This window comes from Accipiter gentilis, chromosome 18 (genome assembly GCF_929443795.1).
Source record: "Accipiter gentilis chromosome 18, bAccGen1.1, whole genome shotgun sequence".
NCBI classification, from domain to species: domain Eukaryota; kingdom Metazoa; phylum Chordata; class Aves; order Accipitriformes; family Accipitridae; genus Astur; species Astur gentilis.
In genome coordinates, this window is record NC_064897.1 from 27,493,689 (window position 1) to 27,507,872 (window position 14,184).

Below are 14,184 nucleotides of genomic sequence, written 5' to 3' on the forward strand. Positions count from 1 at the left end.
AGAATAATATTTAGAGCTCTCAGGAGTTGTAATTAGCTTTAAAATACTGTGTTTCCTTGATTTTGCTACACATAGCGCCTTAATTTTCAGTAATGGTCCAGCTAATAATTTTCTTCAGTCTTGCTCCTTTAAACTTCAGAGATTCATTAGCCTGATTATTCTTGTTTTATCCTTTGTTCCCCTTTCCTTGGACTACCACGCTTTCTTTGCCAGCCTTACTGGAACTGTGCCTATTTCTTAAACATTTCCTCTGTCCATATCTGAAGAAAGCTTTTAATCTCTCCTCCTCATCTTTTTGCTGAATTGGTGATTATAAATGGCATACAGGTGTCTCTGAAACTCAGTGCAGGTGCACAACTCCCACTTGGTTCAATATACCCCAGTACTTCCTATTGCAGTCTTTCTTCCTGTCTTGTCTCTCCCCAGTTATTTTCCCACCAGATTATTAAGGCAGCACTTCCTGCTTTAATGGCCAGGCAATCCAAGACAGAGGACTAGGTCAGAGTTTCTGAGACCAGATTTCACACGTGACCTCTGTTCTTAGGGCAATGAGTACAAGACAGGCAGGAAAAAAAAAAAAAAAAAAAAAAATCACATGACATTCGAATTTTTATTTAAAAATAATATTCAGTATTGAACTGCAGCCATGAGATGTTCCTAACTGACCAGCCACTGTTCCCCACCCTCAGCTACCACAGTGCTAATGCAGCAAAAGCAAATTGGAGACAAGAAGCTGATGAGAATTACCACCATCCTTCATCCCAGGCTTTTGTAAGGAATGACTGAGCAGCCTTGAAGGAACTCTCTCTAAAGTAAAAGCATCTGCGAATCAGCTCAGGCGTCTGAACTGTCTGGGTGGAGGACTTTTCTGGGTCTTGCTTCAGAAGGAATTCAAGCATATTTGATAGGAAAAAAAAGGCAGGGAAGGAAATTCCAGACACAGCTAGAATAAGTGTGCAGTATATCGTTTTTTCACCAACACTAAAGTTCCTAAAGAGCAACTGCTAAAGGAAGCCTGTTGAGAAGCACACAATGCTACAGACTTCAGAACTGTCATCATTAGGAGACTAAAACTGTATCCAAAGCACTAAGGTTTGGAAGCTGTACTTGTCAATAGTTCAACACAACAGAAGTTGTTTCAACTCTCTTAGAGGACCTGCTTCCAGAGAAAGGAGTAAAGTCCTCTCACCTATTCTTCTTAGGAAGACAGAAAGTTTTAACAGGTACAGGGAAGGGACCTCACTGGCTTAGGGACAGAATCTGTGCAGAAAAACTGACAGAAGAGCAACACTAAGGCATGCAAAGCAATCCCACTTCCACACTCCCTTTACACAAGCAACTGCCCTCAAGAATCTCTTCTGTATTGCAGGGCTTATGTGGATGCCAACAAGATCAGCTATGTCAGCAGGAGACAGAAAAATTCACTCAATCTATCACCTTCTCCAAACACTGCATCACCTCTCTAGGATGTGGTGCTATTTTTAGTCTTCTAGTTTTAAGGATATGTTGAGACTGCTTCCACTTACTTTCCTTCTTATCCTTTTCAAGCTCTGCATCTCGGGTGTGGAAGTCTGAAATATTAAATATTAGCCATCCGGACTCCCCTTGCCTAGCACATGTCAGCGACTCCAATACCTAGGGAAGTATTTGCACTAATTAGGCACACACAAAAAGGATACACACACAAGCAACTTTGATGGGTTCCAGCTGCCTGGAATTGACAAACATATACACATATATATTTACACACACTGTTCTGCTTCTCATATGGGGAGCACATACCATAGCATAGCAAAGGCCTTCAGAACAACAAACCTGAAAAGTCTTAGTAAAATAAATAATGTTTTACTTTTTCTTCCCCATTCTATACCTGGAAAAGTCACTGTTTAATATTTTACCTGTTGGGACTTGGAAGACTTTGCTTGTCTGATGAGATTCATACTTGCTAGAAGCTTGTCCATGTCCCAGTTCCTTCAAGAAAAACGAAAGGCAGAAAAACTTCAAGTAATTTACGATGGTGGTAGGATAAATGCCTTAATTCTCACGTATTCTCTTTAAAAGGTCTAGCCCATCCACAAGTGAAACATAGCTGTTTCTAGGGCAAAATACAGCAGCCACTAGTGCTAGCAGCATCACACTGCAGTCATGGGAAAAGAAAAACAACCTCTCCTGCTGAAATCGCAGGAGAAATTTCAGGGTCATAGAAGGCAATTACAGGCTTGCAAAATAGCTATGACACCAGGGTAATGTCCTAATCTAGTAAAAAGTACCTGATGGAACTACTCTGTAAAACACCCAGCCAAATCAGCTGCCTCCAACAGAAGCAAGTTTGAAAGATTTCTTCCCTCAAGATTTATTGACTCCATAAATTGCTTTAACAAAATTAACAAAGCACAACACACTCGTGTGTTTCAATGCGCAGATCTGGGTAAAAAATGGCACTAATGTCACATGGTTACTGTATTTCTCTCTAGGCCAGTTTTAGAAGCAAACCAATTTCTCCCAAATAGCCACTCCCTGCATAATTACTCAATGAAATATGTTTTCCCCCTTGCCACTCCATAGTGACAAAGCCGCACTGGTAAGGGGGCTTTTTCTAACACTCTGTAATGGCAAGACCCTGGCTGTGGTGAGAGAAATTGATATAATGGCAGCATGGCAGTATCACTTTGATGATATTTAACTCTAAGTAAAGACAGGGATTTCAAAGAATAAAAGTGATCTGGAGCCTGGCAGGATTGCTCTACTACTGTATATTAAAAGAAAAAAATATGCCAAACGCGATTTAGCTTGGTCAAGAGAAACAGAAGTTGTTGCTTCCACTTGTTGACAGACATGTGACAGCACAAACTTTCATTACAAAACTATGTAGAAATCAGGAAGAGGCAAGCTGAGTAAATTGTGCATTATGCTGAGAGAAGTCCTCTACAATATGAGTAAATATAAAAGAAAATGCTTGATAGACCTAATTTCAGATTTTAAGGAGAATAACTTGCTCTCCTGCCAGCTTGTTTTCCAGGGCTCTAGATTTTAACAGAACAGGCAGACCTTATGAATGATCACCTATTTCTTTTCCACCTCTTCATCATACAATACAGGAAAAATCACAAAGCGTACAACAATACACACATTGTTCTTAAGTTCAATTTAAGAACCAGTGACATAATTCAATTTATTTCCAAAGCATTTGTAGAGAAATAAATTACTAACTCTACCAGCACTGACTTTGAATATTCTCACTGGCTTCTGTATCAGGTTCAGCGTTCCCAGTCTCCTATTAATGCAGCCTCTGTGTACAGTTACCACTACCATTCCTTCCACTGTTCATACTTTTTTCCATGCTACTTTGCCCAAATATCCTTCTCTTGCTTTTTTTTTCCTTCTGCCTTACTTTCTTTGCTCTTTGTGCTTAGAACTTTTCCCTTCTTTGTGTGACAAATAACCATCTTTTCGTTTCTCCTAAAGCACTAACAAAAAACATCTAAAAAACCCAGTGAATTTCTATTAGACATTTCAAAGTAATTTGCTACTCTGTATCCAAGTACAGTGGTAATGCTCTTGCATTAGTCCATCATCCAGGTCATTCAGGTCCCAAGATTTCAAAATGGGAATTAAATCAGAGGCTTATAATTAAACAGCAGAAAGATAAGTGCCAGGCACCTGCAGTTCCCATTGACTGCAAAGTAAATGCTTATTATGGAGTGTTTTGGAAAGTGTCACTACTTGACTAGGTGACTAAATATAAAGTTAGGACATTTGTTTTGGAAATTGCAATCCCCATTTTTTATCGACTTGATTATCCTTATTTGCAGCCTGTTGGACACTGGCTCACCTGTCTCAATTTCAATTACAAGCTTTCCTGTGTTCTACACAGGGTTTGACATACTGACACAATCCCTGACAACAAGTTATCACTACCAGTTGTTTAATCTTGGAACTGAAGTAGCACATTACTTTAGTGGTAAATGAATGAATGAATTGTGAGAACAGCCTGCCTGCTGACCCATGAAAACAATTTAGCTTTCTTTCAGACTGACAGGATTTAAATCTTCAGAGACTCAGATTTTCACCTGCTTGTATTTCCAAAATGAATCAAATAACAGAGGTGTGAGCTGGGAACCAGTTTCTAAATATGACAGACCTTCCCTCCCACTAACGTTAAAAATATGAGATTCTTCACAATATGTAAGCACTTGGTGCGCAAGTCAAAGTTAAGTATCATTTTCCCTGTGCCACATTCTTTGCTTACTTCTTTTCTAAAGGAAATGCCTGCTCTATCTTGGCTGGAAAGTACAATATAGACAGTGAGTGTTGCCTGCAGAATGATGACCTGCAACGAGTGAGAATCCCTAAACAGCAAGGGAAGTGCAAAAGGTGCTTTTGGAGCATGTGTTTGAAATTAGTAAGATCAAACTTAGAAAATGAGAATACTGCTGAGGACTTCAAGAAATTCTTTCTGAATGGTTAAGGAACAACTCCTTCCTCGTGTCTTCTGACAAACTGATCAAAAAAAAAGAAAAACAAACCCCAAACTGACAAACTTCTCAGTAATAGGAACAAGATGAAGAGGTCAGCAGTTGATACTTTTAATGAAAGCCTTAGCTTCTGTGACACATCCACTTGCTGGCCGCACATCTTTGTGAACATATTTTTATCCTACATTCTTGTACGGAGTGCTTACCAGTCTTCTCCGGACTGCTCGTCATGTTGAAGGAATCTGGAAAAGGGAGGCAGAATGAAAAAAACAATTCATAAGTTCAGAATCCAAGACCTGGAACCAAGTTTATGCAGAGAGGGTACCCTCCATAAGGCTCATTTTGCTTGGGCATTCAATGCAAATTCAAAATTCATATTTTCAGGGTTCTTTTTCCCTTGTGAACCAATGAAGATTCTGCTTTACTGCTGCTGAACATACTGACACCATCCAGCTATTTATATGACAACTGTTGAGCTATCATGGCCACCTTCTACCCAGCCCTAGTAGGTCTCATATTTGCATCCCTTGCTACCCCAGGGAACAACACAGAATTAAGACAGGAAACCAAACCAAAACAAGCAGATCTCCCATTTACTGCTCTAAGTACTACAGTACCCAGCCTTCACAGGTCTTGTAGGAACGGGTTCTAAATCTCCTGGTGTCCCTGAATAGCTTTTACCCTAGGCTAGTTCAAGCCATCAGTGAGCAGTCACCTCCACTCCCCAAAAGCCTGAAAAACTACCTCATCTTCATATGAGCCTGCAGCAGATACCCAGGACTGGAAAGGACTTTCCCGGCCACACAGTCCATTCTCATGCTACTGCAGACACCACATCATCTAAAGCCCATGTTACTTCCAATTTTTGCCTTTTATCAAAGGCCATCCACAAACATACCTTTCTAACACAAAGAATCAGTACAGAGTAAGACCTATAGATCAAGGCATCCTGGGGAGAAAAATGACCACCTGGTTTGGATACAAAACTCCTATTTAGATTAGCAGGTACTAGGGAGAACTGCTTACATCAGTGTTCTTATGACTTTCCCCTCCCTCTGGTGATGGCAGGTTGTTCATCTTGAGTTTTTCTGGTTCCAGCTGGGAATAGTCCCAGTTAATGTAGCTTCTTGGGGTTGGTAGCATGGCAAAGTGGAGAGAAAGAACGGTGAAGGAACATGGAAGAGAAGACAATACTTAGCACTTTTCTCCCATCTTCATAGTGTGCTATACACACTGAACTTCTCAGCATCTCGTGACGCAGTTCACTTGTTTGTATGGACAAAGGACAGTTGATCATCTAAGGCATGAGATAAAATAAGCTTAGAAGGGGATTCAGAACACAAGCCCTGTTTGCTCTCCCTTATAAACAACACCACAGCCCGAGGGCCTAACATCTTGTCTCCAGCAGCTGCCAGCTATGGAGGGTTACAACAGAGCTTAAGAAACCGACCCATACTGAGAGGTTCTTTCCCTGGTATAGCCTCCCTGCATCTGCTAATCGGGAATTTACAGGCTGCAGGTTTAATATTTCATCATTCCCTGGAAAGGACATCTTAAGTGACCCACAGAAACAGATGACTGTGAAAGTAAGAGACAAAGAGAAGAATTAAAAGACAGACATGGAAGCAAGAAAGGAGTAGCCAGGTAATGGGAACAGAATGACATGGAGCTTAAAACAAGTTTTCACTGCTGTGTGGACTGCACGTGTCTCCCAGTCACCAAGGTCAGCCTCATGGCAAACTCTGTCAGGAAGCAATGGATTCTATCCAGAGCACGTGAGCGGGTGGAGCTGCCCACATATTTGCTTAAACTCTTTAAGGTGAGCGGTGTGGCCAGAATGGTGAACAATGACTGGAAAACCTCTTCGGAGGCCTGGGTACTTTGTATACAACATCATGGCTTCATACACCCTTTTTCTGGATACACGTTTTGCACATTAGTACATATAAAAAAGGCCCAAGTAAACAAATGTAAACATGTAGAATGTGTATGTGTGAATTCAGGGAAGGAGGGCAGAAACTGAGTTTCAAAGACAAGGGCTAAGTCTGTTTGCAGCCTACAGCTTGCACAACCTGCATTTCCTGACAGGACCAAAACTACTCTCACCTATCATGCATTTTGAAATTGCATCACAAAGCTGTGTCTTGGGACTCATCAGTACCGAAATATGATCTTGGGAAACCAGAACAGGAGCAGATATGCAAGGCTTGACTCAGCAGCGAAGAGAAAAAAATGGGGTTTAAGGAAAGAAAATTGACACCTCTATACTTATTAGTTAAGAGATCACGGACACACTATTCTTTTGAATAATAAAGTCTTACATTTCAGCCAAAGCAATGACTGCTGCTTTGAAGAGCCAGTAATTACAGAAAGAAGTGCACAACTTGGCAAAAAAAAGGATGAAAACATTTCTCCTTCCCCTTTCTTTAAAGAAGGTCATGTTAGCAAAAGAGAACAATCAGACAGACTGTTAGTGAAGATATTTAGAAGTCTTAGGAGACAATAAAAGCCTGCTGTGGAAAGTGAAAGAAAATTTAAAACCCGGGAAGAAGTAAATAACTAAAAGAGAGAAGGCAGAGGTGAATTAGGGGCAGGCATATTCGTTGGGTGAAAGCTAGAGGGCAGACTTGAGTGACTAGAAATCAAAACCGTGCTTTATCCCACTTTATCATTTTACTTATGTTATTAAGAGCTTTACTATCCAGAAGACAAAGGCATGAACTTTCCTGGCTATCACTTGGTGATTCAATGCAGAGATACCACCTGTGACACCCCAGTATACTCAAAAGTTACAGTACAACTGATGGTTGGGTATTAGGATTCCTGCAATAATTAATTTATAGATGCCTGCACAGCACTCCGAAAACCTCTATTTGTAGAATAAGTATTAGTTTCAGATTACTCCTGTGGGGATGGGTTTCTCCATCTCATTTCACCATCCTGGTGTTTTCTTTGCCTAGCTATAAGCACTTTAATGAGGGCCTCCTGGTGGTGGAATCTGTGACAGTCAAGCAGGAGGAAAGCATAATGTTTTGCAAAGCAGTGACACAGCTGTTCTCCTACCTCTCGAGTTGGCTATAATGAAAAGAAACAGAGAGAAAAAGAGGTGTCTGCTTTTTCAATAAGTGAGATATTTAATATCTAGGATACTAAAAGAAGGGACATCATTAAATGCAGAGTACTGAGGTGACAGGAATCACCTCACTACTGAAGAAATTAATGGGGCATGGAATTAATTTCAATATGCCAAAAAAAATTATTGTATAGGTTTTAAACTCATTTAGCCCACCAGTCAATGTAGCAATTTTCAAGCAGCAAAGATTACAATAAATATGTTCTTTGACATCAGAATAAGCCTAGAGTAAGTCTATGGAATTCACCAGCCAGTGGGGTTTCCTTATAATTATTGATATAAGAGAGAATAATAATCCCACAGTGTATATGAAGAAAGGCAAGAGAAAGTCTATAGAGTTAAAAGCAGCTCTGACACCATCTAAGCTATACATTCTATATTGCTTGTGAACCAAAAAAGACGAAAAAGATGCTCCAAATCAGGCTACCGAGAACAGCTTGGGTCTATTCCAAAATCTCCACATTGTCATGTGCTACAGCCCTATCTTTGTCCTCTCACTCTCAGCTTTCCACCAGTGTTCCCAAAAATGTCTTCATAAAAAGATATGTAGTTTCCTTACACAATGACTGTGATGTGCAGGTTCTTCACCATTTAATAAGCTTTTGCAGATGCTAAGTGATATCTCTAGTTATTGTACTGGGAAAGAGAGAGCGCTAGGTGTTCACTTCCCCACAAAGTGACAGGCATAGAAGGATGCACAGCACTACACCATAATGCTTTTAGCATTGCTTAAAATCATACATCAAACTACCCCCTGGCAGGAGAACAACACAATACATTGAGAGGCAACGCTAGAAACGGCAATGGTCGGCTCTTGTCTCAGTATCTACCTGACATAAGTGGAGAAATAGCGATGAAAAGCTACTGCCAGAATAGCCTGGGAGGTTGGTGCAGCAAGGAAATTCCACAGCATTTTTCGAGGAAATGGGAGTCTGGCAAACTTTAGTAAAACCATGCAAAAGAAGAAAGATTCCAGAAGCAAATCACACTGAAAATCAGACACTGAACCTCCTTCTCTTGCTCTCAAACTTCAGGAGCAGTTTTCTGAACTCTCATTCACAAGCCCTACCAACTGTGAAACAATTCACACACTGATTAGCACCCATGCACACAGCAATCAAGCACACAGCAGTATGCACTCACCTGCCAAGGCAGTGGGGATGGGCTGCATGGCTTTTTCGGAGTCTCTGCCTCGGAGGAAGAGGCTGTCAGAGATTCTCTCTGTCAAGAGAATTACTGTGAGACCCTAGATAAATGAGACTCTTTAGTTTTACAATAATTATAATGTATTACTACAATACTCATCCTGCTCAGTGCAAGGAGAACACAAGGGTCACAACTGTGCTGAAACATGCAGGTTTCTTCTAAGAAGGTGAACATTACTACCCCTGTGTTACTGGCAGGGCACATCCTGACCTGAGCTTCTTAACACTCATTTCCCCCACACATACCCAATAACAAACCCCTGATGTATTTATAAATGAAACATATGGGCCTTTCTTTGTCTTTGAGCACCTCAGGGAGATGTTTCACTCATCTGGAGCTCTTCAGGTCTGGAAACTCAACATTTTTCAGTGCATTTACCAACTTAAAAAAAAAAGTAAGTGTTAAGAACTCAGTTCCTCACTATCCTGTATGGTCTTTGACTCTTATAATTGCCTACGTTACCTACAGGTTTTTTTCAGTTCAAAATTGTAATTCTACATTCTTCCAGGTTTTCTTCCAAGGTTCTTGCCCTCATTTCACTGCTGACCCTTCTTTTCATCTTTCTTATCCAATATATGTGCACACACATATGGATGTTAAATGCTGATAGGAGCCACAACTACTTCACAAAGCCCTTGTTCAGAACTGCAAGTTTTTGTTTACTTTTAAGGGTGTCAGTCCCCCCTCCCCATAATCCCTTATTAAAAAAATCACTAATTTCCAGTGCACAGGGTTAGAAGGGCACTGTTTTTATAGCATGCACCCTGCAAGAACCAGATATTGCTTAACTGGACTACCAGAAGATATTGCAGCACCAGAGATTTTTCTTGTCTATAGTCACCAGGTTGGAATGAGAACTGGAAAGATACCACAGTACCAAGCAAACAATTTTCTGGTTCAATTCAGGCAGGCTGCCAATTAAGCACTCCGAGAATGAAGACTGTTAAAATAACTTTTTTGGTGGAGTATGAATACACGTACAAACCAAATTAAAAGATTGGCAATTCTCTTATTGTCTCCTCTTTCCTGGCACTTTTGTTTATCTGCTTGCCCTTCCCCCTCCCTTTTTTTTTTGTGTTCCCTTTTCTTTATTGTTCCCCTTTAACTAAAGTCGGCACCCTAAAATCTCATTAAACTTTCCAGGAAAGCCTCACAAAGTCCTCAACAGAAGCTTTTCTAACAATGAAGCAAGTAATTTCAGATCACTAGATTCCAACAGATTGGATAAATATTTTAAAGTTTAGAAAAGGAGTGGTATTTTGCCTCTGCAATATAAAAAAGAAATTGGTGGTATGGGCTACATACCCCTGCCGTTCATTCAAAATATTATCTGAAGCAACTCCCAAAGCCACCTCCTATGGAATACAAACCAGCAAGTAACACAATAAAACTAAATTTATCCCATCGGGTGCTGAGAAGGGAGGACTTTGCAACAGGCGCAGAAAATGAGGACTCGTTAAGGACCTGCCTGCTCTTCTCTCCAACTTCCAACCCATCGTCCCCTGAACTCGAGCAGTGCAGGACCCCAGACCTTCTCCACTTCTTCTCCCATGTCCCCAAGCAAGGAAGGATTCTCTCCCTAATGGCGTTTCGTTGTTTAGCTGCAAAAACAATTAAAAAAAAAAAAGCTTTCCAACCTATTCAAGCATTTTAGGGGCAGAACACCGCCAGCTGGATGCAGCCCGAAGACCTCCGGCTCCCTCCGCGATCGTCCCTCTCCACCACAGCCAGCGGGAGCCTCGGGGACCGGAGCGGGGCCCCGAGCCGGGACGGCGAGAGCCCGCCGAGTTCCCCCGAAGGCCCGTCAGCCGGACCCCTCCGGCACGGCCTCCCTCCCTCGCCCGCTCCCGAGGCGGCAGCCCCGGGGCATCCCCCGCGGCCATCCCCCTCACGGCCGCCGCCCGGGCCTGCGAGCCGCAGCCTCCACACACGGCGGCAGCGGGGAGGAGCGGCGGAGCCCCGCCGTCGCCATAGCAACGCAACGGCCGCAAACCGCTCCCGGGGCAGGCGGCAGCGGCGGCTGAGCCCACCGGCGCGCTGACGGACGGGGAGCGCCGGCAGCAGGCACGGCTCGCCAGAGAGGTACTCTCCCCCCCCCCGTAATTAAGGCGAACCCCGATGGAACAGTCTGCCTTAACCGCCTCCGCACCGCGGGGCTGACCCTACCACTCTGGGGTGTGGGGGGGGCGGGTGTTCCTCGACGAGCCCGCTGGTTTCGCTGGTGAGATGCCGAAAAGGGAAAACAGAACGAGGGGCCATCCCGCTGGCGGCCCGAGCGAGGAATAACGCGCTCCGGTTCTCCCCTCCCTTCTCCTCAGCCTTCTCGTTAAGTGGTACGGCCCGTACACCCCCCCCCTCCGGTGCCCAGCCGCGTGGCGTTGAGGATAGCTGCCGAGTGTGCTTGCGCGGGAGGCGGGCGGGGAGGGGGGCTCGCCTCGTTCTTACGGCGGTCCTGGGGTGGGGGGGGTGTGACGTCAGGGGCGGCCTCGCGCCGTTCGCCCCCGCCCCGCTCCGGTCACGTGACGGCGGAGGTGCGAGGGGAACCGCGTGCCGGTGGGAAGGGGCGTGGCCCTGTCAGGGCGGCGGGGTGGGGAAGGGGCAGAGCCCCCCCCCCCGAAACCGCCATTTAACCCTTTCTGAAGGGCGGGGGTGCATAACGTGAGGAGAACGGGCACGGGGTCAGCCCGGCTTTAGGTGGAAACTGGGCAACGTCAGTGAAAGTACCGGAAAACCGACTGCCCGTCCTCGCCGCCACCATCTCCTCACATCGTCATCTCCTCACGTCGCCATCTTGTCACGTAGCCATCGCTTTTGGCCTCGGACCATCCACGTCCCTCCTGCTCAGAGAACAGCGTGAGGCCATTGGGAGCAGCCCCCTCACCCCACCCCGTACGCCCAGCCGGCGGCACGCACGATGCCTCTCTTTGGGAAGACGTTCAGCCCAAAGAAGACCCCTCCTCGAAAATGTGCCTCTCTCTCCAACCTGCACTCGGTGAGTCCTGGCACCTCAAGGGCTGGGTGGGTCCTGCCGCGAGCCCCATCACCCTTCACACGAGCTCCCAACCATGACCCTCTCTGCCTGCGGCACCATTTCCGATCACCGGTGACTATACAGGAAGGTAGAAATGGAATAGCTCAGGGAAGGATCGGCATCACCCCACCTGCAGTCCAGAGCTGTTTCACCAAAGACTTCTCACCGGTGATCTCAGAGCCCGGGGAGACGAGCGTACATTTGGGCGGGAGAAAGTGCAGGCAGGGTAGCGAGAGGAGCTGGTCCTCTGCCCCAGCAGTAGGTGACCAAAGTGGGATTTCAGGCTCCAGGGTCAGTCAGACGAACAGCTTCCATTGGAACGCCAGTCCCAAAGGAATGGGAGAGCCGGGGGGTGGCTTTGGATTTCTGTAAAACGCTGAGTGTGATCTTCTCCCTGCAGCTGGATAGATCGACCCGTGAGATTGAGCTGGGCCTGGACTACGGCATCCCCACCATGAACCTCGCTGGCCAGAGCCTCAAGTTTGAAAATGGCCAGTGGGTGGCAGGTAGAGCGCGGCTCGGCTTGTTTTGACCTGAAGTAGCCACGGTTGGCTGACAGTCCGTATTTTGACCTCTTTCTTTCTTTCCTTCCAGAATCGGGAAGCTTCACAGGGGATCGTAGGGAAATGCAGCGCTTGCGCAAACGAAACCAGCAGCTGGAGGAAGAAAACAACCTCCTTCGGCTGAAAGTGGATATTCTGCTGGACATGGTGAGTCTTTGCCCGACTGTCACCTGCCCACGGCAGCGGAAATGCCGGAGCGAAGGGTGCTGGAACCGTCAAAGGAGGCCGTTCTCGCTGCACCCCGCTCTTTCTGCTTTACCCTGCTATGCAAGACAACGGGCAAAGTGACACTGTGGGTGTAAAGTCTGATCTCTGCGAGAAGAGGGGGAGGTTCCCCCCCTGCAGCAGGGCGCTGTGGCTGATTAGGTGCCGTGTGTCCTCTTTCCCTTTCCACATGGGGCACGGTGTTTTTCTTGCCCCTCTGGCCTCTGTCCTAACTGTGAAACTTAAGTTACAGCCACCCTTTCTGGTCACAGAAGATGAAAGCTTCCACCTGCTGTGACAAGTGGTGTGACATCTATTCTGTGTGTAAACCTATGGATGAAAGAATTCCCAAGCCCTAAATAAACCAAAATTCAACATTACCCAGCGATCACAGCTTTCATGCTTAAGATCTGGAGATGGTTTCAGTGAAATAGGACACATGTGTATTCTGGGTCTGTTAAGTGATTTATTTAGCCTTTATGTCGGTCTGAACAAATACTTATTCCTTCATCGTTTTCCTTCCTTACGCCCTTCCCATGTTTTCAAACTGGCAAGTGGCTTTTGTGGCCGGAGTGCTTAGCAGAAGCCCCAGCTGGTCTCCAGGTTTTCCAGGTGAAATCTCAGCTTCCCAGGAACAAATTCCCTCTTGCGCAGGTGCTGGCCTGTGGCTGTAAATCTCGGTGACATCTCTGTCCCATGAAATCAAAAAACCTTCCAAGGCCCAAACATCTCGCTGCCTGCACTGTTGCCGACACAAGGCGCTTCTCCAGAGGGAGAGCGATCTCGGATCCCTCCAAGGGGCTTTGGCATTGTCCGAGCTACACGGCAGGCTGCGAGGTTGCAGATCCAGCGTTGGCGCCGCGGCATGTGGCCAAGGTTGGAGGAGTAACTCCTTGCTCTTGTCGTTGTTCGCTGTGTGTTGCAGCTCTCTGAGACCACGGCCGAGTCCCACCTCATGGAGAAGGAGCTGGAGGAACTGAAGAACCGCAGCCGGCGGAGGAAATGAAAACGAAGAGGAGGATGGCGGGGGAAGCGAGGAGGTCAGCTCAGGGTCTCGGCTGCCCGTGGGCACCGGACAGCCGGGGGCTGGTTTGCGCCTCCCGATCCCGTTGAGTACGGTCTGTAGGTACTTAGTTCCACGACACCGCGAGTCACAAGATGCCTCCGGTGTTGCGCGGTGCTGTAGGTACCGCGTCACGGCAGGTTGTCACGCCGTCACGCTGTTAATTAACTCTCTCCCGTTTTTTTTTTTTTAATCAAGAGCACTTTTTACCTGGCTCCCTTCCTCCCCACAGTCCAGCCCAGGTACCCTCTTCCCTGACCAGAGTTGGGGGAGAAGATCCGCCTCAGGGTGGGGTGGGCCCAAAAACTCGGGGAGACCCCCCCCCCCAAAAAAAATCTGTCCCCTCGGGGAGCCTGCGGCGGCTTGTACAAGCTTCAGGATGCCGAAGTTGATTGTTCTCAAGGGTTTCGCTTATTTTACATAAAAATTTACATTTCAAACCAGATTCTGTGGGTGTTTGCTATGGCGAGGGGCGCGCTGCGAGCTGAGGGGGGTCGGGGGGGGCGGTC

At 45.8% G+C, this 14,184-nt stretch overlaps 2 protein-coding genes across 26 annotated transcripts in view; one reads left to right on the forward strand and one right to left on the reverse strand.

Annotated features, from left to right (window-relative positions):
* The window catches only part of DMC1 (DNA meiotic recombinase 1), a 31,935-nt gene extending 21,177 nt beyond the window's left edge, over positions 1–10,758 (reverse strand). For 16 of the 25 annotated variants that reach the window (XR_007508764.1, XR_007508763.1, XR_007508765.1 and 13 more), the window contains exons 1-3: positions 5,502–10,293; positions 4,682–4,717; positions 1,899–1,971 (exon numbers count right to left, since the gene is read on the reverse strand). The gene's annotated coding sequence lies outside the window, so the exon portion shown is untranslated. Of the gene's footprint in view, positions 1–1,526; positions 1,636–1,898; positions 2,474–4,681; positions 4,718–5,501; positions 10,388–10,451 lie in introns of those variants that run through there. The other 9 variants (XM_049822453.1, XM_049822443.1, XM_049822448.1 and 6 more) reach the window with 9 other exon arrangements.
* Positions 10,759–10,811: 53 nt separating this feature from the next.
* CBY1 (chibby family member 1, beta catenin antagonist) lies at positions 10,812–14,118 on the forward strand. Its single transcript, XM_049822463.1, has 5 exons — positions 10,812–10,896; positions 11,617–11,806; positions 12,246–12,351; positions 12,440–12,555; positions 13,538–14,118. The coding sequence occupies exons 2-5, from the start codon at positions 11,729–11,731 to the stop codon at positions 13,616–13,618; spliced, it is 381 nt and encodes a 126-aa protein (XP_049678420.1). The 5' UTR covers positions 10,812–10,896; positions 11,617–11,728; the 3' UTR covers positions 13,619–14,118.
* The last annotated feature ends 66 nt before the right edge of the window (positions 14,119–14,184 follow it).

Excerpts from the sequence above, each read along its gene's own strand:
- CBY1 (XM_049822463.1), top strand. The coding sequence starts at position 11,729 with ATGCCTCTCTTTGGGAAGACGTTCAGCCCAAAGAAGACCCCTCCTCGA. Across the intron at positions 12,352-12,439 it reads AAATGGCCAGTGGGTGGCAG|AATCGGGAAGCTTCACAGGG; the intron begins GTAGAGCGCGGC and ends CTTTCCTTCCAG. Across the intron at positions 12,556-13,537 it reads TGGATATTCTGCTGGACATG|CTCTCTGAGACCACGGCCGA; the intron begins GTGAGTCTTTGC and ends TGTGTGTTGCAG.